General features: G+C 43.2%; 1 protein-coding gene across 3 annotated transcripts in view; it reads left to right on the top strand.

Moving 5' to 3' along the window:
* tspan9a (tetraspanin 9a) overlaps positions 1-23,045 on the top strand; it is a 292,652-nt gene that overhangs the window by 252,644 nt on the left and 16,963 nt on the right. For all 3 annotated transcript variants that reach the window (XM_046310828.1, XM_046310819.1, XM_046310812.1), the window contains 2 exons: positions 6,591-6,782; positions 9,187-9,261. In XM_046310828.1, the coding sequence (XP_046166784.1) occupies positions 6,591-6,782; positions 9,187-9,261 (267 nt within the window). The remainder of the gene's footprint in view (positions 1-6,590; positions 6,783-9,186; positions 9,262-23,045) is intronic.

The following is a 23,045-nucleotide window of genomic DNA, read 5'->3' as shown; positions in this document are numbered from 1 at the left end:
GTTTCTACTGCTCCAGAGTCCAATGGCGGCGAGCTTTACACCAATCTAGCCAACGCTTGGTACTGCGCATGGTGATCTTAGGCTTGTGTTCAGCTGCTCTGCCATGGAAACCCATTTCATGAAGCTCCAGATGAACAGTTTTTGTGCTGACATTGCTTCCAGAGGCAGTTTAGAACTCGGTAGTGAGTGTTACAACCGAGGAAAGACGACTTTTACGAGCTACGCTCTTCAGAACTCAGTAGTCCCATTGTGTGAGCTTGTGTGGCGTACTGTACACTTCGCAGCTGAGCCATTGTTGCCCCTAGACGTTTCCACTTCACAATAGCACCATTTACTGCAGAAGAGCAGAAATTTTACGATCTGACTTGTTGGAAAGGTGGTCAAGTTGAAAGTCACTGAGCTCTTCAGTAAGGCCATTCTTCTTCCAGTGTTTGTCTATGGAGATTGCATGGTGGTGTGCTCAATTTTATACATGTGGCTGAAATACCTGAATACACTAATTTGAAGGGGTGTCCACATACTTTTGCATATATAGTGTATCTGTTGATAAGCAACTGCTTGCTAAGGTTAGGGTTAGGTTTAGGTTAGGGTAAGGGTTACTTTTAGGGTTAGGATAAGGGTTAAGGTTAGAGTTAGGTTTAGAATAAGGGTTTGGTTTAAGGCTAGGGTAAGAGTTACGTTTAGGGTGAGGATAAGGGTTAAGGTTAGAGTTGGGTTTAGAATAAGGTAAAGGTTAAGAGTTACGTTTAGAGTGAGGATAAGGGTTAAGGTTAGAGTTAGGTTTAGAATAAGGTAAAGGTTAAGAGTTATGTTTAAGGAGAGGTTAAGGGTTAAGGTTAGGGTTAGGTTTAGAATAAGGTAAAGGTTAAGAGTTACGTTTAGAGTGAAGATAAGGGTTAAGGTTAGAGTTAGGTTTAGAATAAGGTAAAGGTTAAGAGTTATGTTTAGGGTGAGGTTAAGGGTTAAGGTTAGGGTTAGAGCTAGAGTTAGTAAATTGAAATGTTACTGATAGTCTGTTGATAATCTGTAGAGCATCTACAGATGGACTATCCAAATAATGTGTTACCAAATCAGTGGAAGTGCCCTTGAGCAAGGCACTTAACCCTAGTTGCTTCTGTAAGTTGCTCTGGATAACAGCGTCTGCCAAATGACTCAAATGTCCAATATATAGGATGTTCCTAGGTATTATGAAATCTGGAGGTAGACATGTCCTCCACTTCTACGATTCAAAAAACCGCATCGCTCCCTACCACTACTCACTCCCACCTCGAGCAGTCACGTGACTTGTCATAGTATCTCCAGAAATGCACTATATACACATAGTACGCCAAAAACTATTTGAACGGCATGATGCAACTTAAAACGTTGAACACATCTCCATCAAACAGTAAAAGCTTGTTACTGTAACTCTGCCTGAGGAGAATTCCTATCAGGTAATAGAAAGCAGTGTAGCAACCCCACACACTCCCAGTAATGGCTTAATGAGAGAGGCTATGTCGCTGCAAGGGTGCGCACAGGGAGCCAAGGGGATTGTGGGCGCTGAGACGGAGCAGAACCTGCCCCCCCCCCACTCTCCCCCCCTCCTCTCTCTCTCTCTCTCTCTCTCTCTCTCTCTCTCTCTCTCTCTCTCTCTCTCTCTCCTGGCCGACAGAGTTAAAAACTTCAGCCGGTGCCTAAATACCTAACTGACATGTTACTTTAAGCTAAACACTTATATATCTTCCCCCATAGTTAGCCTCGACTCCAGGTTTTCACCTCTCTGAGCAGAGGGATAAATAAGTCTTGGGGTTATGGTAACGCAGGACTACTAACACATCATTTTAGGGAATGGGAACCATTCGAGTTTAAACTAAGTTTCTCACATGTGGAAGGGCATTTGGCCCATCATTTTCATGTGGTTTTTAACTACTACTGTACATTATGTCTGTTTACAACCCCTCATCCTGTACCTTGAAATCCTACTGTGACATTATACAATATCCATCCACATAGATTGGATGTGAAAAGAAGCCGAGTGTCTGAAATTAAAACAGGATAAGCGCCTCAGGCGGGCCTGAGGTCAGTCACGACCATCGAAGGTCATACCACCAATTGGCAGGCCTCGCTCTCTACTCTGGGCTTTCCTACATAACATCCTTTAACGTTTGACGTTGGAGCTGGTAGCAGTGGTGTAGTGAGACAGAGATTACACCGAGAGAGATCAGACAGATTGGGTGGGGGCTGGGTGGCTTCACAATCACTTACAGCAGACAACCTTGGATGGTTTCCTACACTCGGGCATTAGTCACAATCAACTAGAGGCACGGGATCCTCCCCCCACCTGGACTGGCTTACCTCTCATGCTCCCTTTCCTCATAAAGATTACTGCACCTGTACATAGCCCACCTATAATTTAGCCCAAACAACTACCTCTTTCCCTACTGTATTTATTTTATTTATTTTGATCCTTTGCACCCCATTATTTTTATTTCAACTTTGCACATTCTTCCACTGCAAATCTACCATTCCAGGGTTTTACTTGCTATATTGTATTTACTTTGCCACCATGGCCTTTTTTTTTGCCTTTACCTCCCTTACCTCCTCATTTGCTCACTTCGTATATAGACTTGTTTATACTGTATTATTGACTGTATGTTTGTTTTACTCCATGTGTAACTCTGTGTCATTGTATGTGTCGAACTGCTTTGCTTTATCTTGGCCAGGTCGCAATTGTAAATTAGAACTTGTTCTCAACTTGCCTACCTGGTTAAATAAAAACGTTAAAAAATTAAAAAATAAATCCAACCTGCCTGTCCTCATAACGTACCTGGGTCATTCCACCAAATTGGGCTTTACATTTTTTTTTTTTTTTTACATTCTGTCATAAAGAGCACAAGTTCAACTTCATAAAAAGTGAAAGAGGGTTGACAGAGGGACATGTCAAAATGCTGAATTTTGGTACTTTATTAAGTCCTTATTCATATTTTAGAAATCGGATTTATCGAATTCTCCATATGGTCTATATTAAATGGCACTTTGTTTAATTTAACAGGCTTTTAAAATTCTATATTGGTGCACAATTTCAACATCAAATATCAAAGCTTAGTGAGAGAGACTGTGTCACTGCAAGGGCGCGCACAGGGAGCCACTTACAATTGTTTTTACCCACCTAGTTTTTACCCACCCACAATGCACCCTGTCACAAAACAGGAACTTTGGCCATAGTGATAAAATTACTAGAACGACAAAAGCATGTTATCTTGCTTTATTCCTACTCAATATGGCTGCCGGTCCACCCATTGACATGAATTGGAAAGCCTGTTGTAGTAACTCTGTTTTAATGGCTGTGGCCTCATGAGCTGGGAGATATATCTGCATTTTATCCACTCAGCATAAAGACAAATGTGACCTTTCACAGCATTTCCAGTTGACATTTCCATTTTCCACTTTTAATCGGGGACCATCCCCCCGGCTCACTCCTCCTAGTAGTTAGTTATGTATTATTAAGGTGATTGAGGCCCATACTGAGCTGAGGGTCGTTCAATCTAACGCCACTCAAACAAACAACTGATGCTCCTGAGTCTCTCTCTTACTCAGTCACACAGCAAGTTAGTTGTTTGTTTTTACTGCTGTTTTTCCGAGGGAAAGGAACAAAAGCTCCCGTGTCCTTTTGAATAGGACGCCCATCGGTTGGCCAAACGACTGTGCCGCTCCGGGAGGGATTGAACGCTCCGTGACCCGCTCAAACGAGTGTCCCTCGCTATGAGGCTTCATGGACTCATCTCTCTGTCCATCCTCCAACCTTCACAGGAGCTTATAATGTGTAGTCTTTGTTTGACTAGGCAAGTCAGTTAAGAACCTGTGGTAGAAAAAGTACCCAATTGTCATACTTGAGTAAAAGTATAGATAACTTAATAGAACGTTACTCAAGTAAAAGTCTAAAAGTATTTGGTTCTAAATATACTTAAGTACCAAAAGTAAAAGTATAAATCATTTCAAATTTCTTGTATTAAGCAAAGCAGGCGGCACCATTGTCTTGTTTTAAAAAATGTATGGATAGCCAGGGGCACACTCCAACACTCAGACATCATTTACAAAAGATGCATGTGTGTTTACTGAATCTTCCAGATCAGAGGCAGAAGGGATGACCACGTGTTGTCTTGACAAGTGTGTGAATTGGACCATTTTCCTGCCCTGCTAAGCATTCAAAATGTCGTGTGTAATTTTGGGTGTCCGGGAAAATGTATGGAGTAAAAAGTACATTATTGTTTTCAGGAGTGCAGTGAAGTAAAAGTAAAAGTTGTCAAAAATATAAATAGTAAGTAAAGTACAGATACCCCGAAATCCTACTTAAGTAGTACTTTAACACCACTGTTAAGAACAAATTCTTATTTACAATGACAGCCTATCCCGGCCAAACCCAGACAACGCTGGGCCAATTGTGTGCCGCCCTATGGGACTCCCAATGGGACTCCCAATCACTCCCAAACCAAGGACTGTAGTGACCCCTCTTGCGTGGAGATGCAGTGCTTTAGACCGCTGCGCCACTCGGGAGTCACTGATATATTCTCCTGATTTTTAACAACCAGGACATTTTCGCATCCATTTCAGGTCTTAAAAGGATATGCAGTCCCCCAGAAGCTCCCTGTATATACAAAGCAGTATCTCCCGTCAACTCTAGCCTACACAAACACAGGCCACACAGCCTGCCCAATGGAAATGTCACAGGTTAATGAGCGTGATCCTCCACTCAACACACGGCCCCTGGGGGGCGTTTGATGGGGGTTTGACGGCCTGAACTCTGTGACTGGCCCCAGGGTTTATACAGTATGTCCAGAGTTACAGGCCCTGTAGGACTCATTAACATGGAGACGTCTCTCGACGCCACCATCATCAGCAGACAGGAGTTTACCCCTCAGGCCCAGTGGGACTGCCCCCCCATCAAACAACCTTCACATAACCATCACACAACCCTCACAGACCCCATTCTCATACACACTCGTATATTCACTACCAGCCCGCTTAGACCCACTCTCATATGCGCCACCAGCGTGGAAGGCGCTTGTTTTGTTTTTACTGTATGCTGTGAAAGGTCACACTTTTTGGTGGGGCTCTTAGATGAGGGTGTCGATGATGTTGAGACAGGGTGATAGAGCCATTTGTCATCTCTGGATGTAAGCCAAATCAAATCAAATTTTATTGGTCACATACACATGGTTAGCAGGTGTTTATGCGAGTGTAGCGAAACGCTTGTTTGTTAAGTGCTCATCGCTTAGTTATTGAAGGAGCTATTTGTCAGTCCAATTACCCAACTCATTTAGCTCGGGGATACACTGTACATGTGATTCATCATTTTGTTTTTGTCTAATTCTCTTCAGAAATACAACTCCAGGTTCCCCTGTGTTCGTCCCTGTGTTGGGGCTGAAGGTTTTGCAGGTTGATTAGTGCACAGCACGCGGCTCCATATATCGCGGACGGGCGTTAATGTGTTCAGGAGCACTGATGTGTTAACGTCTAGAGATGACTGCACCGTCAAAGACATCCAGTGTCAAGAGTTTTAAATGTACACTTTCCCTCCACAAGGAGGGAAGGAAAGGCGGGAGGGATGGAGGAAGGTGCTAAGATTTACCATGGCGTCTAACCATATTTCACCTCATTGTAATTTGTTATTCATGACAAGATTGCATTGGATATTGAATTATATTAGGCGGAGTGAAAATGTCACCACTTACCTACCCGCTGATATTTCACTGGGGCCAGCAGGCATGGCGGACTGTCTGCCCAAATCATAGTATTAGGCTGTGTCTCAAATGACGAGAGCTCCATAAGCCTCTGGTCAAAAGGAATGCACTATATAGGGAAAAGGTTGCCTTTTGGGATGCAGCCAGTGTCTGTCCTGTCTGCTCTTCCCACTCGTGGATGGGCGGAACACCCACAGACAGAACCCGGGAAACTCTCTGCCCAATCAGGCTCTTCCAAAAACACTGCGGTGCATTAATGGAGTGCATGCTAGATCTGAGAGACTTTCAACGAGGCCCCGCAGAATGAGTCTCTGTAGGGGGCAGTGGACTGTAGAGGAATTCCAGCCCTGGGGAACTGCTCCCCTTAGAGGTGTGCCATGTCCCTACAAGTGTTATAAGCCTAGACTACATTCAGTGTGTGTGTGTAATTCTGTGTTTGTTCGATGTCAGTAAGCTGCTCAGACCTGCAGAAAGCATTTCTGCTCATCATTTCCAGTGGAGCTCTTATTGGTTTAACAGAATCCGTTCATGTTCTGTAATAGTTGTAAAAGCTCTTTTTTTGTGTGTGATTGGGATGGATGCTGGTGCGTAAAGGGAGGTTTGCCTACCACCACAGCCTTTCTGAGGATATGTACATGGTCCCTTTGATTTGTACTTTGTGAAGACTATGAAAACACACATTTTCTTGGGGAATATAACACTTTGCGCTATGTGTGAATATGCATGTTTCGGACCTGCAAAGAAACTGTGGAAGCATTGGATGGCATGTTTCCTGCCGACTCCAATTCATCCTGACCAGATATTTCTTTGTGATGAGTATTTCCTACCTGACTTACCTGGTTTCCTCTCTTCTGATCTCTTGCGTTGCAGTTGTGTGGCTGTGGGCTGCTCGGCGTGGGCATCTGGCTGTCCGTGTCCCAGGGCAGCTTTGCCACCTTCTCGCCCTCCTTCCCGTCGCTCTCCGCTGCCAACTTGGTCATCGCCATCGGCGCCATCGTCATGGTGACCGGCTTCCTGGGCTGCCTGGGCGCCATCAAGGAGAACAAGTGCCTGCTTCTGAGCGTGAGTTATGATCTCTCTCTCTCACCCGCACGCGCACACACACACATATCAAGTCCTTCACGCTGCTGCAGCAGGAGGTGGAGGGGGTCTGTGCTGTACAACTGGGCTCGTTCAGAGATTATTTACAGCGCTATCGCTAAGAACAGATAGGTGTCGCACCTTGATCCATTAGTGGGGAGGGGTGTCTGTTCTGTAAGGAGAAGGAGACAGTGTAGCATCAGTTATTTTCTCTTTCCATGCTGGTAGGGTTGTTTTCTGTCCTGGGTGGGTGGTGTACAGACCTAAGGTTCAGGCTGACTCTGGACCTATATGTCAGAGGGCCTAAATATAGCATAGCCAACAGGCAAAGGGACTGCCTAGTAAACTACCTGTTGGTGCAGACAGAAATAGCGGTGTGGAAGACCAGGAAACATGTAATGCAGGAGGCGGGAATCACGGATCCCAGAGCTGTGCTACTGGGGCTGTTGTGGGCTCGGCTGGCAAGTGTACAGTATATGGGGGGGCTGGTGTACAATCTGGAGGACTGTGTAGGGGTGTGGGGCATCAGGGGGATTCTTTACAGTGGATGTGGAGGGGGGGCTTGGTTCTAACTTTCTAGGTCTGTTTAAATGAAGTAACGTTTGTGCTTTTAATGATGTAGCTACTGGGCCAACAAAGACATTGTTAAAATAAAACAAATCTCACATACACACTCACAGCAGCCTTATTTGTATTACTCTTCAAATGGGTCATCAGTAGAGCAGCCAGGCTAACGAGCTCAACGGGGAGTTGAATCCTCAGTAAAAACCTCAGGGGTTCAGAGAGAAAATTCGACCCGAGCGCCAGCCGCTGCGGGAGTCTCCCATTCTGAAAATGAACAGTAACCCATCGGCTCTCCTCCATGGCCGTGGTCACAGCCTGATTGAAAGATGTGTCAGTGGGAGGACATGTGTGTCACTTACATGATTGAATTATGTAGCGCTCATAATGGCACATCCATTGCATTGGTAAGGGAACAAAAATTGAACGCCCTGAATTATTTAACACAAAGAATACTCTTGTTTGTCTCTAGACTCATGTTGTTCCTGAAAAAGTCTCAAGAGTTTTCTCAAGTTTGATTTAATCAGCAAAGTTTAAAAATAGGTTTATGTAACTGGATGTGAAACTTTTTAAATCAACTTAAAAATGAGAGTTGCGGAATATCAAACATCTCCAATCCCTTGGAGAAGCTAGCACACGCCTCAGTTAAGAGCATACCAAATCCTCCACATCAGCACAGCGGTAGGTATACACTACCTGCTTTAACAACACGGAGAGACAGAGAGAAAGAGAGGGGGGACAGAGAGAGGAAAGAGAGAGAGAGAGAGAAAGCGGGAGAGAGGGCCTGGATCTCAGTCAGAACACCATAGTGATAAATAATGAACTCTGATGTAAAAGTTTCATACCACATCTCTGTTAAGTCATATCAGATTGAGCCAACGGGTATTTCATATTCGCCCAAACCTGGGATGTTTTGAACAGTCAGTCTTTCTATCTGTCAGTCTGTCTGGAAACATCAGAGTGAAGTTAGCCCTCCTGGGGGCAGCCAGATCTGAGGTACTGGTCTGACATATTATTTGTGAAGTTCTTCTGTGAACAAACTCTCTTTGGATTAGAAATATTTGAAATAGATAAAGGTCAGAGAACCTTTGCTGTCAGGAGATTCAAGCTAGGCTAGACAAGTTGAAAGAGTCCATCGCAAAATTCAAGGGAAGATTGAAATGTGTAACACACTCGGCTGACATTGCAGACATGAAAGTGGGTGTATGAACGCACAGACACACACGTACACCCTCACACACATGCTCAAACAAACACACTCACACATACATCGTGTCTGTTTAAGCAATCAGAGCACCCACATTGTGTCTATATAATCTGAAACTTTCCACACCCGGAGGAACCATGACAAACAGACTTTGTGGGACCTGTCAACAAAAGACAAAAGATTCAATGAAACAATCAAATGCTGACCTGGCCACCTACAAATTCAATAAACAACTGTCCGTGCAGTTTTCACTGTGATCCTTTTTCATATGTACCATGACCCAAATAATACATCCAAAACAAACAGGGCAAAATGAATAGAACTCTCCTCAAATTGAATTTCTGAATCTGCCGGCTGCTGAGCTCCCATGCTGTGAAGAAGGGATAGAGTCAGTATTTAGCTGAAGAAGTGAGGAGATGCTGGGCTACGTGGGAGAATCTGTGGAGAAATTAAACCTCCTCCTCGGGATGTTCACTGGCCCCCAGGCACTCACCTTATCTCCATATCTCGCCCTCCCCCTCTCTCCCTCTGTATCCATCTGTCTCTTCATTTCCCTCTCTTGCTCTCTCTCTCACTCTGTCTCTCTCTCATTCGCTCCATCTCCTCTCTCTCTTGCAGTTCTTCATTGTCTTGCTGATAATCCTGCTGGCAGAGCTGATACTACTCATCCTGTTCTTTGTGTATTCAGATAAGGTAAGGATACTTTAATGTCCCCCATGTTAACTTATGATACTGTATATTATATGATCCCATGTTACACATATGAATGTAAATGTGCTGAACGACATCAGAATTCACTTAGCATGTAACTACTTACCATTTATTGACGTGAAAACGCTGCATGTTTGCACACACACACACACACACACACACACACACACACACACACACACACACACACACACACACACACACACACACACACACACACACACACACACACTCAAGACACAAATGGTGTCACGTACATAAGCATGGCCCAGTTGTTCCATGCTGAGAGTGTCCTCAGTCTCCTCTTTCAAAGAAACTTGTCTCACAGCGAGAGGTTAAGCGTCTTCACCCCACAGGGCTGACCCCCGGGGTCAAAAGGATCACAGGTCAGCCAACAAAATGCAGTCTCACCCCTGGCCAAATGGCTCAGTGTAATTAGTCCTTAGCTCTGTCTTAGCCCCACTCTCCTGCTATATGTCCCACTTACTCTGAAGCTTTAGATCAGCGTTTCCCATGACCCTTAGGGCATGGGGTGGGGTTTTGTGCTTCTATGTATGGCCAGGGTCTGAGAACATTGGATGGCATGTATAGCCCAGGAGGTTATTGACAGCCATGGGGGAAGTCTTCAAATCAACCTATAAACGTCCCCAGATAGATGAAGTAACCAAAGCCTGAGGCAAATGTTTTGTGTTGGTCAAATGGATCAGCAATAAAATGGTCCTCTTTTTCCAGGGTCATTGTGCGAGTTAGATTTTATTCTTCTTTATATTCAAATTCTTTGGACATGAGGTAATTGTTCAAGGTCAGCCTCTCCGACAGATAAAGGAATTCATTTAGCAGTTAGCACCCAGTTCATTCAGAGATCTGGATCTCTCCCCGTCTCCCATGCATGCAGCAGGCATGCACCATCAGGAATAAATATTTCTGCTGTCTATAAGCGCCATCTTCAGATATCACCATCTTAACGTCATAAACCCAAACTAAACCTTTCCAAAGGATCTTATGGGAGGGTACTTGACTTGACAGCAGTGCAGCAGTCTCAGATAATCTGTGAAGGTGTAGGGTGATCATCAGTCAAAGAAGCCTGGACTCGTATCCACAAAGCATCCCAGAGTAGGATTGCTGATCTGAGATCAGTTTTGCCTTTTATATTATCAAGGATGGACAGGGGAACCTGGGTCCAAGGAGGAGTGCTAATATAGGATCAGGTCCACCCGTCCATGTAATCTAAAAGGCAAAGGCATTCCTACTGAAACACTATAAATACAGGCCCTGATCCTAGATCAGCACTCCTACTTGGAGAGGATTTGTAAATACGGGCCATGACGTTTATTGCTGTAAGGCCCGACTTTAGGCTTTACTGTAAGAGTCGTCTCAAGGCAGGTTTATGAGTCCTCCATCTCCACAGATTATTGTGTTTGTATCTCCACTTGCACATTAAAGTTAGATGAAGTGATGATAACACTGATGGCCTGAAATGTATCAATGAAATGTGAAGCTGTTACTGCAAATGGCTAGTTATTGAATGTGGCATTTCTAGCTCACATCAGACCAGGAATGGTTCAACACAGGATTTTTTAGGCTGTGTCTTTAGATTACATGGCTACCAGGGTTGAGGTAAATTCTAATATAATTTGAAATTCCAATTACAGTTTTGAATGAACTCATGAAGTGGATTTACGTTCAATTCAATTCAAAGTTCAACAATATTTAAGTTAAGGAATTGGAATAAGACTGTTTGAATTTGAATTTAATTGGAATTTGTTTATTAATTTGAATTGGAATTCATTATGTGTACATTTAATTCACTTAGTATCAAATGTACTTAGTATCAAACATTGACTGAAGGATTTGTTTTAAATCATTTCAACTTGTATTTATATTTTTCCAGTATAGCTAGGCTGTCTGAACACTAACATTATTAGCCTAAAATGCTGAGGCAATTGAATTTGAGAACTTGTTTGTCGCTAATGTTGAATTGGGAAATTAATTATTGGAAACTATTATAGACACGACAATAATAACATCTAATATAGGCATTGGTTGAAGCTCAGTGTTATGGAAAATAAAGGTCTTCACAATTCTATTCCTAAATTTCACCTTTTACTGTAAAAGATATGTGGACTTCATCATCCAAGCATCACACGGAACACATCCACAGCCAAACTCATTCCATTAACCAGTCTAAATAATTGGTTGCACTGACAAAAAAAAAAAAAAAAAGTTAGCAACCTAAGCGCTAGACTTGTTCACAATGTACCACAGGTCTTAAAACATGCAGTATTACCTAAGTTTGTAGGTGCAACAGTTTTTATTAAATGTATAATTTATCGCTCTCACGTGCACATTTCCGTCTGTTAAGAAACAACGATGTGATATGTTTTTGTAGCTTTTTCAGCCGAAACTCAAGAGTTCTAACTCCTGGTTGGTTGCTCGGCAACAACACAGCTGCTTGCATCATGCTACCAAGACGAACAAACCTAGGCTACTGTAAATAGCTAGCTGAGGTTAGTCAATAAATGCAAACTGATATTTTGATTAGCTAAGTATCTAACTAACTTAACGGTATACCCAACAGATAAGAGCTGACGTTGGCTAGGTAGCAAACCAACAAGCGAGGAAAGCTAGCTAGCTATAATTTGCCAAATAAGTTTTTCCATACAAGGCAAAAGTCATCATGTGTAAACTGCTGATCTAGACACTTGCGTGTAATCGGAGCACAAACAAATGTGCACAAAATAATCTAGCGGACTTCCTTGGCTGCTATGATAGCCAATTCACTTTAGCTAGCTAAGTAACCTTAGCCAACTTAAGAGTGTAGTGTTAGCTAACTTGTATGGCCAGTTCATGCACCACAATATATAATACTGTAGCGACCCGCACAGACAGCTGTGTGTTATGTGTTAGGCTAGGAGGTGGTTGTGTTGTACTGACCAGTACCCGGTGTTCGCGGGGTCCGACATGTCAATCAACCTGCTATCTGCCAATCACGGGAATGCCTGGAATGTTCTGATGCCGGGCATCCTGGTGGTTGGCGGAGTGGCGTGGAGGGGGGTTGGGCAGGGGGGTGGAGCATTGGAAGTTAAGACCAGGTTCAGCCTTTGTTCTCTCTCTCTTACGTCTGGGCTTCACAAGAGAAGGTCACGATTGGCTTGTGGGTTATCTGTCATCTATTTGGCGTGTGCTACGGCCCAAACAGTAGCCTGTGTAAAGTTGGTTTAATAAACCGTCAATTCGCAAACGCAAACCTCTGTCTGGACAATTGTTCATTTATGATCTAGTCAGGTCATTACAATACGTTCTAGTTAGTTACATTAAGTTTAAACTCATCAATCTTTGGGAAACTGCCATGTTAATCAGGTTAATTTGCATTGCACAGACCAAGCTATGGTAATATCAAAACGAGGTAGACAGATTTCAGACAGGGCAAACCCTGCCGTTAACTACGCTACATTTCCTCGACTAAGAACAACCAAGACCACTATAAAAACCAAAGCTAAGAAAACAAATTGCTTTGTTAAGAAACAACAATTTAGCTATGTTGAACCACATATAGTAAATGGTTGAACCCCAAACGTACGTGTAAACAGAACCTCAGTTGTGCGTGCTTAGACTGACAGCATCGCTGTTTAAAACACCTGTAGAATAAATTCCAGCTCCGGCATAAACTCCCTCTCCTGCCGTCTTAACATTTATAATACAAATGCGTGCCGACTGATCAACACAGTGTCAAATTCCTTTTCAGTGTGTTCACAGAAAATCAGAAATCGCCATTCCAGAAGTAAAATGTAATCAGGGGCTCCACAATCTGGACCAGGTTAAAACAACAACAGGACCATTGCTTGCTTACGTGACTTGCTGTGTGCCAGCCTGTTCTCATAGACTAGATGTAACATAGTAAATGCAAATCCAGGACCCTGAAATCAGTATGATATGTCAAATCTGGTATAGTTACTAAGGACAGGCGGTTACTTAAAAGATCATTGTCCTATTTCTGAAGTAAATCTCAATTGTTTGTAAATGGAATGTTATAGAAGGGTCCGGCACTTTTTTTGTGTGATTTGTCTTGTTTTTGACAAACTTACCCCAGCTGCGATTCACTTCCTCTTTGCTCATTGTGCAGTATCAGCGGACGCGAAAGACATGAACAAAAGCACCCAAATACATCCTTTTAACATTTGATATGGTCTCAGTATAATGATGTAGGACCGAGTTTGGGAAACCCTGCCCTACGGGGCTACTAGTGTCAGATTGTGTGGGCATGTGCCTGTCACAGAGAAATGCAAACACCAGCTGGTTGACAGAACACTAGACCATCTCTATGTGCTTGTCCTCCTCCCACTGGAACATCTCACTGCATGATGTCAGAGTAGACCACCGTTGTCCCAGGGAACATTCAGATGGACTTCCTCCAAATCAGCTTGCATTTGACACACCGAGGAGGATGACTATGATATATTCACGGTAACAGCTCGCCTTAGCGAGAGAGAACTTTTAAGAACCCTTCCATTGAAAACAATTCATCCATATTTTGCGCTCCTATAGTCATGTAGCCGGCTACATTGTTTAATCGCATAGTAAATATTTTCCTTAGGCTTTGCTTCCTTGTTCTTGACAATTCTTCAGTAGGATTATGAGCTGGAATCTTGTCTATAAATAATATCAATATTGTGAGGGTTCACAAGGAGAGCATGTATTATAATGTTGTATAATAATGTTGCATAATCACGTTACGGTGTAAAAACCATGGAAATGAATAATGAAAAACGGAATTTTAAGTGATAATTGGCATTGGTCTGAAGCCGGAAAATAAAGGAAATTCACATGAGCACCACAATGCCTTTTCCACCCATGCTCTACCAAGGTTTTCCAGCACACAGCTTTGACCTACTACAGTAGCTATGTTGTTATTGTACTTCAAACTATGTGTAGGCAGGCTGCTTATGATTCAAACCTTCTCAAACAGCCTAATTCAGGCTCTTAGAGGAGGTGCTTCCACAATAATGTGATTTGTACCGCATGCAATGTAAAGTATTGGATTCTTCACACACCACAGTAAAACATTATCCCATTACGTTACCTTCTCATGCTTTTAATTAAATGAAAGCAAGCCATCTGGCTTGATTGAGCTGTTTTGTCTTGTTGTAATGTGGTCTATGCCTGTCTTTTCTTAAACCTTTATTGAAAAAAAAATTCATAATAACATTATTTTTTGGTCAGTAGGTGCCCAATATAACAACAGGTATGTTGGACACATTAGCTCAAACAGATCAAGCCTGTCTGCATTCCTGATTTCTGTAGCTGTTAGCTTACCTGAGTAATATTGACATAAGCTCAGAACTACTTGTGTTTCAAACATGGTCCCGTTTTATCAATTGCTGTGCTGATCGAGGGACAGTTTCTTAACGCTGTCAAAATAATGTGTAGCTTAATGTTATGTTTGTACTTGTATTTAGTTTTGAATCCTAAGCAGCCTGCCTACACATGTTTGAAGTACAATAACAACATAGCTACTGTAATAGGTCAAAGCTGTGTGCTGGAAAGAGGGAGAGGGAATGTAATTCTAATTCAATTTGTGGCATTAACCCCATACCTGAAGGCTACTGTATCTGAGAATTGAATGGAGATCAGGCCCTGAACATATTGCTCTTGCGCTTCCGCGCTCTCTCTCTCATTCATAGATAGATAGATAGATAGATGGATAGATGGATAGATGGATAGATGGATAGAGAGACTAAATATACTATGCCGTGTTAGGCTCTCCACATCCCCAAAAGATGGAATCGTTAATTTACCAAGGCTATTTGATCTGGAAATCATAGACATACAGCCACTTTGGCAGCATTTGGCATTCTATTAATAGAGGCTCCAAAATTGAGATGTGTGATTATGCTCTAATGTTCATGAATATGTCAATTTACTGGAGTACCTTTCTCGCCTGGAATCTAACTGATATGCTACATTTCACCAGTGAAACATAGCATATCAGTTTGGATTTCAGGCTAATAACTTCCCCTCCTCCCATGGTTGCTCTGCAGTGGAAGTTGCCTCCAGGTATGGCAGAGACACAGGTACGCCTCTTTCCACTGCAGAGTGCTCTATAAACAGTGCTCTATAACAGTGCTCTATAAGCAATCACAGGCTTCATCTTTACTCCAGTATTCTACTACTGGCCCTGCAATGACCCACTATCTGAATACAGTAGATGGCAAGGCCAGAGACCAGATTAGACCCATCCATCTTTAGCGCTGTGACCTCATTCTGGGTGAGCTACTTTAAAATATATATATTTCTATTACAAATTTCAAATGCATAATTGCAGCAGTAGTTCCTTTTTTTATGAAAAATAGTGCCAACCGCCCTCCCTAAAAGGATTTGGCAAGGGATCCTCAAAAGGTTCTACAGCTGCACCATCGAAAGCATCTTGACTGGCTACATCACTTCTTGGTATGGAAAATGCACCATCCTTGATCGCAAACTTCTACAGAGGGTATATCACTGGGGGTGAACTCCCTGCCATCCAGGACCTCTATATCAGGTGGTGCCAGACGAAGGCCTGAAAAATTGCTAAAGAGTCCAGCCACCCAAGCTATAGACATAGACTGTTACCACTGATGGCGTCCGGCAAACAGTACCAGAGCACCAACAGGCTCCGAGGCCGTTTCTTACCCCAAACCATTAGACTGCTAAATAGCCATAAGACTGCTATATAGTTCATTCATGGTCACCTGGATTACACCTTCATCTGGTTGGCTGGCTAGCATAGCCATTAGCATTAGCGTTAGGAGGCATTTTATGTGGACCGGTGAGGGCAGGGCCCTGGGACCAGTTCCAAACTATGTGAAAGATATGGGATGGGACACAGCCTGGCTAATTGTCTTACTGTATGTGAGGACTGGGAAAGGACGCTGGGTGATGCACTGGGACAGGTTCCAAACATACAGTAGGACCCAATCTGGTGACAAGTGAGCACTGGAAAGGGGACACTCAGTCCCAATTCAACCCATGTGACTGATAGGATGGAGGACCCAGCCTGGCTGAGTGTTGTTGTGCCAGCTCTTAGCATGGGCACCCATGCCTGACTGTCTGTGTCCTAGAGTGTCCCAGGTGGTGTAGCTGTGTCAGCTCTTAGCATGGGCATCGGTCTGTCTCTGTCCTAGAGTGTCCCAGGTGGTGTAGCTGTGTCTCAGTAGCAGACCTGGGTTCAAACACTATTTGAAATTATTTTCAAATGCTTTATCTGGGCTTGATTGATCTTGCCTGTCTCAATGGAACCAATCGAATAGTAGCAAAAGGGCAAAACCATCTGGCAATTAATGGCAGGCTAGAGCAAATGCTAAAAGTATTTTTAAAATTCTGAATAGTATTTGAACCCAGGTGTGCTCCGTAGCAGCCCTGGCCAGGTAGCGGAGTGTTCAGTGACCTGTAGATAGAGCATATGCTACAGGAGCAGGTCAGGAGAAACAGGTTGAAGGGATTACAGTAGGATTTGACAGTGGGGATTTGAAAGTGTGGAGCTCTAAGAAATGTTGTCTGATCACAGTTCTCCCTCAGTAAGCATTAAGGCACCTCAAGGCCACAGTAAGCTGTAAGATGTGTGGTAAATACATAAAAAGCTGTTGTAAGATATTTTTCTAGCTCTTTTTATCTTAATGTAACCTCATTTGTCCAGGTTTAGCGAGCTATGTCATTTAGAGTTTTTAATTCTTGTTTTCAATTACCATCTGGTGAAATTACTTGAAAAAGGGGATGTTGTGTGTGTGGGACCTATCTTTTATACAAATAAGTCAATGCTGGGGCTGTAATTCCCTGCACCACAAATGAGAAAAGCATGGCATGTGAACATGTCACTTCATGTGTGTAAACATGTCAGGCAATGTGCTCTCAAGTGATCCACCTACTTGGGGACTCATAGAGGGTTCACAGCGAAGCTGTGAAACATATTGTTCATCTTAGATTTTTCCCCCCTTGAAATGGTCAAATAACTCAAACAGAGATTGGTAACTTAGATGCCATGAGTAATTTGGTCAAAAATAATGGCCCCGATTGGCTTATAGGTGGCACCGTTATCAACAGTCTCTCTTAAACCCTCATATCCGCCTCCCCATTTGACCTAGAGACTTCATGCTGCACACATTTGCCTCAAGGACCCATAAAGTCCTTCAGGATAGATTGTCCTCCAAATTCATGGTACATCTCTAAACTAGGGAGTCTCTCTCTCTCTCTCTCTCTCTCTCTCTCTCTCTCTCTCTCTCTCTCTCTCTCTCTCTCTCTCTCTCTCTCTCTCTCTCTCTCTCTCTCTCTCTCTCTCTCTCTCTCTCTCTCTCTCTCTCTCTCTCTCTCTCTCTCTCTCTCTCTCTCTCTCTCTCTCTCTCTCTCTCTCATATATATATACATATACATATATACACATAATATAGCGAAGCAGAGGCAAAATCCTAGTGGAAAACCTGGTTCAGTCTGCTTTCCATCAGACACCGGGAGATTAATTCACCTTTCAGCAAGACAATAACTTAAAACACAAAGCCAAATTTACACTGGAGTTCCTGAGTAGCCGAGTGACACTTTGACTTAGATCTGCTGGAAAATCTATGGCAACAACCAATTTTACAATCCAGGTGTACAAAGCTCCTAGAGACTTACTCAGAAAGACTCACAGCTGTAATCACTGTCAAGGGCATTTTAAATAACATGTATTGACTCAGGGGTGTGAATACTTATGTGAATAAGATATTTGTGTATTTCATCTTCAATAAATGTGCAAACATTTCTAAAAAATATGTTTTCACTTTGTCATTATGGGGTATTGTGTGTAGATGGTGGTGAGAAAAATGTTTTTAATCAATATTGAATTCAGGCTGTAACACAACAAAATGTGGAATAAGTCAAGGGGTATGAATACATTTACATTTTTACACTTTAGTCATTTAGCAGATGCTCTTACAGTAGTGAAAGCCCTGTATGTAACGCTAATGATCAAAATCATCTGCAATCATTGTCAGAACCAATCGTCAGATTCAGTCCAGATTTTGTATTTAGACTCATGATTGCACGTAAAGGAAGACAGTTCCTACATGATAGAGCTCTTGCTTTGTTATCCAACTGATCTTGTGTCCTTTCTGTCTGTCATCCTGTGACACCCGTTCATTGCTGTTCGTAAATTATTTTTTAAATATTTTCAAACATTATATTCTACTTATAAAGCATTGGCACTAAGAATGTATTCTGACATCTGCTTGCATTCACGTGGCCATCGTGACCCATGTCCCAGAGAGAGAAAGCCATTGTTCCATCACAGAGGAGAAGCATGGTGTTCCATGACAAAGGAGTCAGAGTAGCCAGACATCCCCCCCAGGTCTGTAGGTCATTAGTAGGCAGGGGGTGTTAGTGCTCCTCCCTCTCACACTGGCCCAGGGCCCTATTCTGACAGCAGAAGTGGCGTGTATTCATGGTTGCCAAGGGAAGGCAGGCTTCCTCAAAAAAATGTACCCTGAAAAAAAAACATAAAATAATTTATCTTTCGTCTCTCTGTGTTTTCAGAATTTCCCTTCAATTTTGTAAGGCTGAATGTATCTCACCGGAGAAAGCATCCGAGCGAGCGAAACCGCACCCCTCTGTCTCTGTATTTGCTGGCCATCTATCTGATGCGGTCTGGTCAAAAAGAGAGTGACATTGTAGCATTGAATGGAAGGGAAGCCAGGAAGCATTTGACCTCCCTTGATTAAAAAAAGCATACAATAATACCCCATCAGCATTGAGATAAACTGAGTGAGCTCAACTGGTCCTGGCGCACCAAAAAAAAGTGTCAGCGGGATGCAGTTTGGATTTGGCTTCACTCTTATCACATCGCATCAAGAGAAATACGTCATTGACAGAAACAACTTGAATTGTTGAATCTTGTTGTTGTTGTCCTCCAGTGGCTAGCTAGCTAAAATTGTCCCTTTCCTAAATGAGCCATTTATACATTTTTATTTTACCTTTATTTCACTAGGCAAGTCAGTTTAGAACAAATTCTTATTTTACAATGACGGCCAAACCCTCCCCTAACCCGGACAACGCTGTGCCTGCCAATTGTGCGCCGCCCTATGGGACTCCAGATCACTGCCAGTTGTGATACAGCCCGGGATCGAACCAGGGTCTGTAGTGACGCCTCTATCACTGAGATGCAGTGCCTTAGAGATGCAGCGCCACCCGGGAGCCCTAATACACATAGTAAAAATATAAACAGGTTAAGTTACAGAGTAGGCTACAAAGTGCATCTCCTGAATGGCACAACGCATTATTCAAACAGGTCGAGACAGGGTTGTTCTTTACGCATGGATGACGTTGTCTTTATATTGAAATCTTGTACTGTAAATATCCTTTAATAGGCTATAGGCCTAAACGGTACCAAAGGGGAAAGAGTGACATGCTGGGAGAATGACCGTGGTTTAGTTTCCTCCAAATCATTGATCAGTGAGTGGTAAGTTGCTAACGGAACCTTGATGATAACCTATAGCAAGACGCATGGTCAAATTATGAAAAGGCAGGAATAAAAGTGTCAATCGATAAAAACTGCAAAGGAGCATGTAAAGCACATGGCTTTATAATTTTTACATTTTATTTCACCTTTATTTAACCAGGTAGGCAAGTTGAGAACAAGTTCTCATTTACAATTGCGACCTGGCCAAGATAAAGTAAAGCAGTTCGACAGATACAACGACACAGAGTTACACATGGAGTAAAACAAACATACAGTCAATAATACAGTATAAACAAGTCTATATACAATGTGAGCAAATGAGGTGAGAAGTGAGGTAAAGGCAAAAAAGGCCCATGGTGGCAAAGTAAATACAATGTAGCAAGTAAAACACTGGAATGGTAATTTTGCAATGGAAGAATGTGCAAAGTATAAATAAAAATAATGGGGTGCAAAGGAGCAAAATTAATTAATTAATTAAATACAGTTGGGAAAGAGGTAGTTGTTTGGGCTAAATTACAGGTGGGCTATGTACAGGTGCAGTAATATGTGAGCTGCTCTGACAGTTGGTGCTTAAAGCTAGTGAGGGAGATAAGTGTTTCCAGTTTCAGAGATTTTTGTAGTTCGTTCCAGTCATTGGCAGCAGAGAACTGGAAGGAGAGGCGGCCAAAGAAAGAATTGGTTTTGGGGATGACTAGAGAGATATACCTGCTGGAGCGTGTGCTACAGGTGGGAGATGCTATGGTGACCAGCGAGCTGAGATAAGGGGGGACTTTACCTAGCAGGGTCTTGTAGATGACATGGAGCCAGTGGGTTTGGCGACGAGTATGAAGCGAGGGCCAGCCAAGGAGAGCGTACAGGTCGCAATGGTGGGTAGTATATGGGGCTTTGGTGACAAAACGGATTGCACTGTGATAGACTGCATCCAATTTGTTGAGTAGGGTATTGGAGGCTATTTTGTAAATGACATCGCCAAAGTTGAGGATTGGTCGGATGGTCAGTTTTACAAGGGTATGTTTGGCAGCATGAGTGAAGGATGCTTTGTTGCGAAATAGGAAGCCAATTCTAGATTTAACTTTGGATTGGAGATGTTTGATATGGGTCTGGAAGGAGAGTTTACAGTATTTGTAGTTGTCCACATATTCTAAGTCAGAGCCGTCCAGAGTAGTGATGTTGGATAGGCGGGTAGGTGCAGGTAGCGATCGGTTGAAGAGCATGCATTTAGTTTTACTTGTATTTAAGAGCAATTGGAGGCCACGGAAGGAGAGTTGTATGGCATTGAAGCTTGCCTGGAGGGTTGTCAACACAGTGTCCAAAGAATGGCCAGAAGTATACAGAATGGTGTCGTCTGCGTAGAGGTGGATCAGAGACTCACCAGCAGCAAGAGCGACCTCATTGATGTATACAGAGAAGAGAGTCGGTCCAAGAATTGAACCCTGTGGCACCCCCATAGAGACTGCCAGAGGTCCGGACAGCAGACCCTCCGATTTGACACACTGAACTCTATCAGAGAAGTAGTTGGTGAACCAGGCGAGGCATTTGATCATTTGATCATTTGAGAAACCAAGGCTGTCGAGTCTGCCGATGTGGTGATTGACAGAGTCGAAAGCCTTGGCCAGATCAATGAATACGGCTGCACAGTAATGTGTCTTATCGATGGCGGTTAAGATATCGTTTAGGACCTTGAGCGTGGCTGAGGTGCACCCATGACCAGCTCTGAAACCAGATTGCATAGCAGAGAAGGTATGGTGAGATTCGAAATGGTCGGTAATCTGTTTGTTGACTTGGCTTTCGAAGACCTTAGAAAGGCATGGTAGTATAGATATAGGTCTGTAGCAGTTTGGGTCAAGAGTGTCCCCCCCTTTGAAGAGGAGGATGACCGCAGCTGCTTTCCAATCTTTGGGAATCTCAGACGACAGGAAAGAGAGGTTGAACAGGCTAGTAATAGGGGTGGCAACAATTTCGGCAGATCATTTTAGAAAGAAAGGGTCCAGATTGTCTAGCCCGGCTGATTTGTAGGGGTCCAGATTTTGCAGCTCTTTCAGAACATCAGCTGATCAGATTTGGGAGAAGGAGAATTGGGGAAGGCTTGGTGAGTTGCTGTTGGGGGTGCAGTGCTGTTGACCGGGGTAGGAGTAGCCAGGTGGAAAGCATGGCCAGCCGTAGAAAAATGCTTATTGAAATTCTCAATTATGGTGGATTTATCAGTGGTGACAGTGTTTCCTATCTTCAGTGCAGTGGGCAGCTGGGAGGAGGTGTTCTTATTATCCGTGGACTTTACAGTGTCCCAGAACTTTTTTGAGTTAGTGTTGCAGGAAGCAAATTTCTGCTTGAAAAAGCTAGCCTTGGCTTTTCTAACTGCCTGTGTATAATGGTTTTTAGCTTCCCTGAACAGCTGCATATCACGGGGGCTGTTCGATGCTAATGCAGAACGCCATAGGATGTTTTTGTGTTGGTTAAGGGCAGTCAGGTCTGGGGAGAACCAAGGGCTATATCTGTTCCTGGTTCTAAATTTCTTGAATGGGGCATGTTTATTTAAGATGGTTAGGAAGGCATTTAAAAAAAATATCCATGCATCCTCTACTGACGGGATGAGATCAATATCCTTCCAGGATACCCCGGCCAGGTCGATTAGAAAGGCCTGCTCGCTGAAGAAGTGTTTCAGGGAGCGTTTTACAGTGATGAGTGGAGGTTGTTTGACCGCTGACCCATTACGGATGCAGGCAATGAGGCAGTGATCGCTGAGATCTTGGTTGAAGACAGCAGAGGTGTATTTAGAGGGCAAGTTGGTTAGGATGATATCTATGAGGGTGCCCGTGTTTAAGGCTTTGGGGAGGCACCTGGTAGGTTCATTGATAATTTGTGTGAGATTGAGGGCATCAAGTTTAGATTGTAGGATGGCTGGGGTGTTAAGCATGTTCCAGTTTAGGTCGCATAGCAGCACGAGCTCTGAAGATAGATGGGGGGCAATCAGTTCACATATGGTGTCCAGAGCACAGCTGAGGGCAGACGGTGGTCTATAGCAGGCGGCAACGGTGAGAGACTTGTTTTTAGAGAGGTGGATTTTTAAAAGTAGAAGTTCAAATTGTTTGGGTACAGACCTGGATAGTAGGACAGAACTCTGCAGGTTATCTTCGCAGTAGATTGCAAATGAATAAAGTGTCAATCTAGATGTAGCCTATAGAGTCCTTTGTATTGAAGCCTACATTATATTGGACAGTGGCCTTTCTTGTGCTTACAGGAAGCTATGTGCCGGTTTGCACATCTTCTGCACCTTTTTGATAGCTGGAAAATGCTCAAAGATTCA

Source organism: Oncorhynchus gorbuscha, linkage group LG02 (genome assembly GCF_021184085.1).
Source record: "Oncorhynchus gorbuscha isolate QuinsamMale2020 ecotype Even-year linkage group LG02, OgorEven_v1.0, whole genome shotgun sequence".
Taxonomy (NCBI): domain Eukaryota; kingdom Metazoa; phylum Chordata; class Actinopteri; order Salmoniformes; family Salmonidae; genus Oncorhynchus; species Oncorhynchus gorbuscha.
This window is presented reverse-complemented; position numbering and strand designations above follow the sequence as displayed.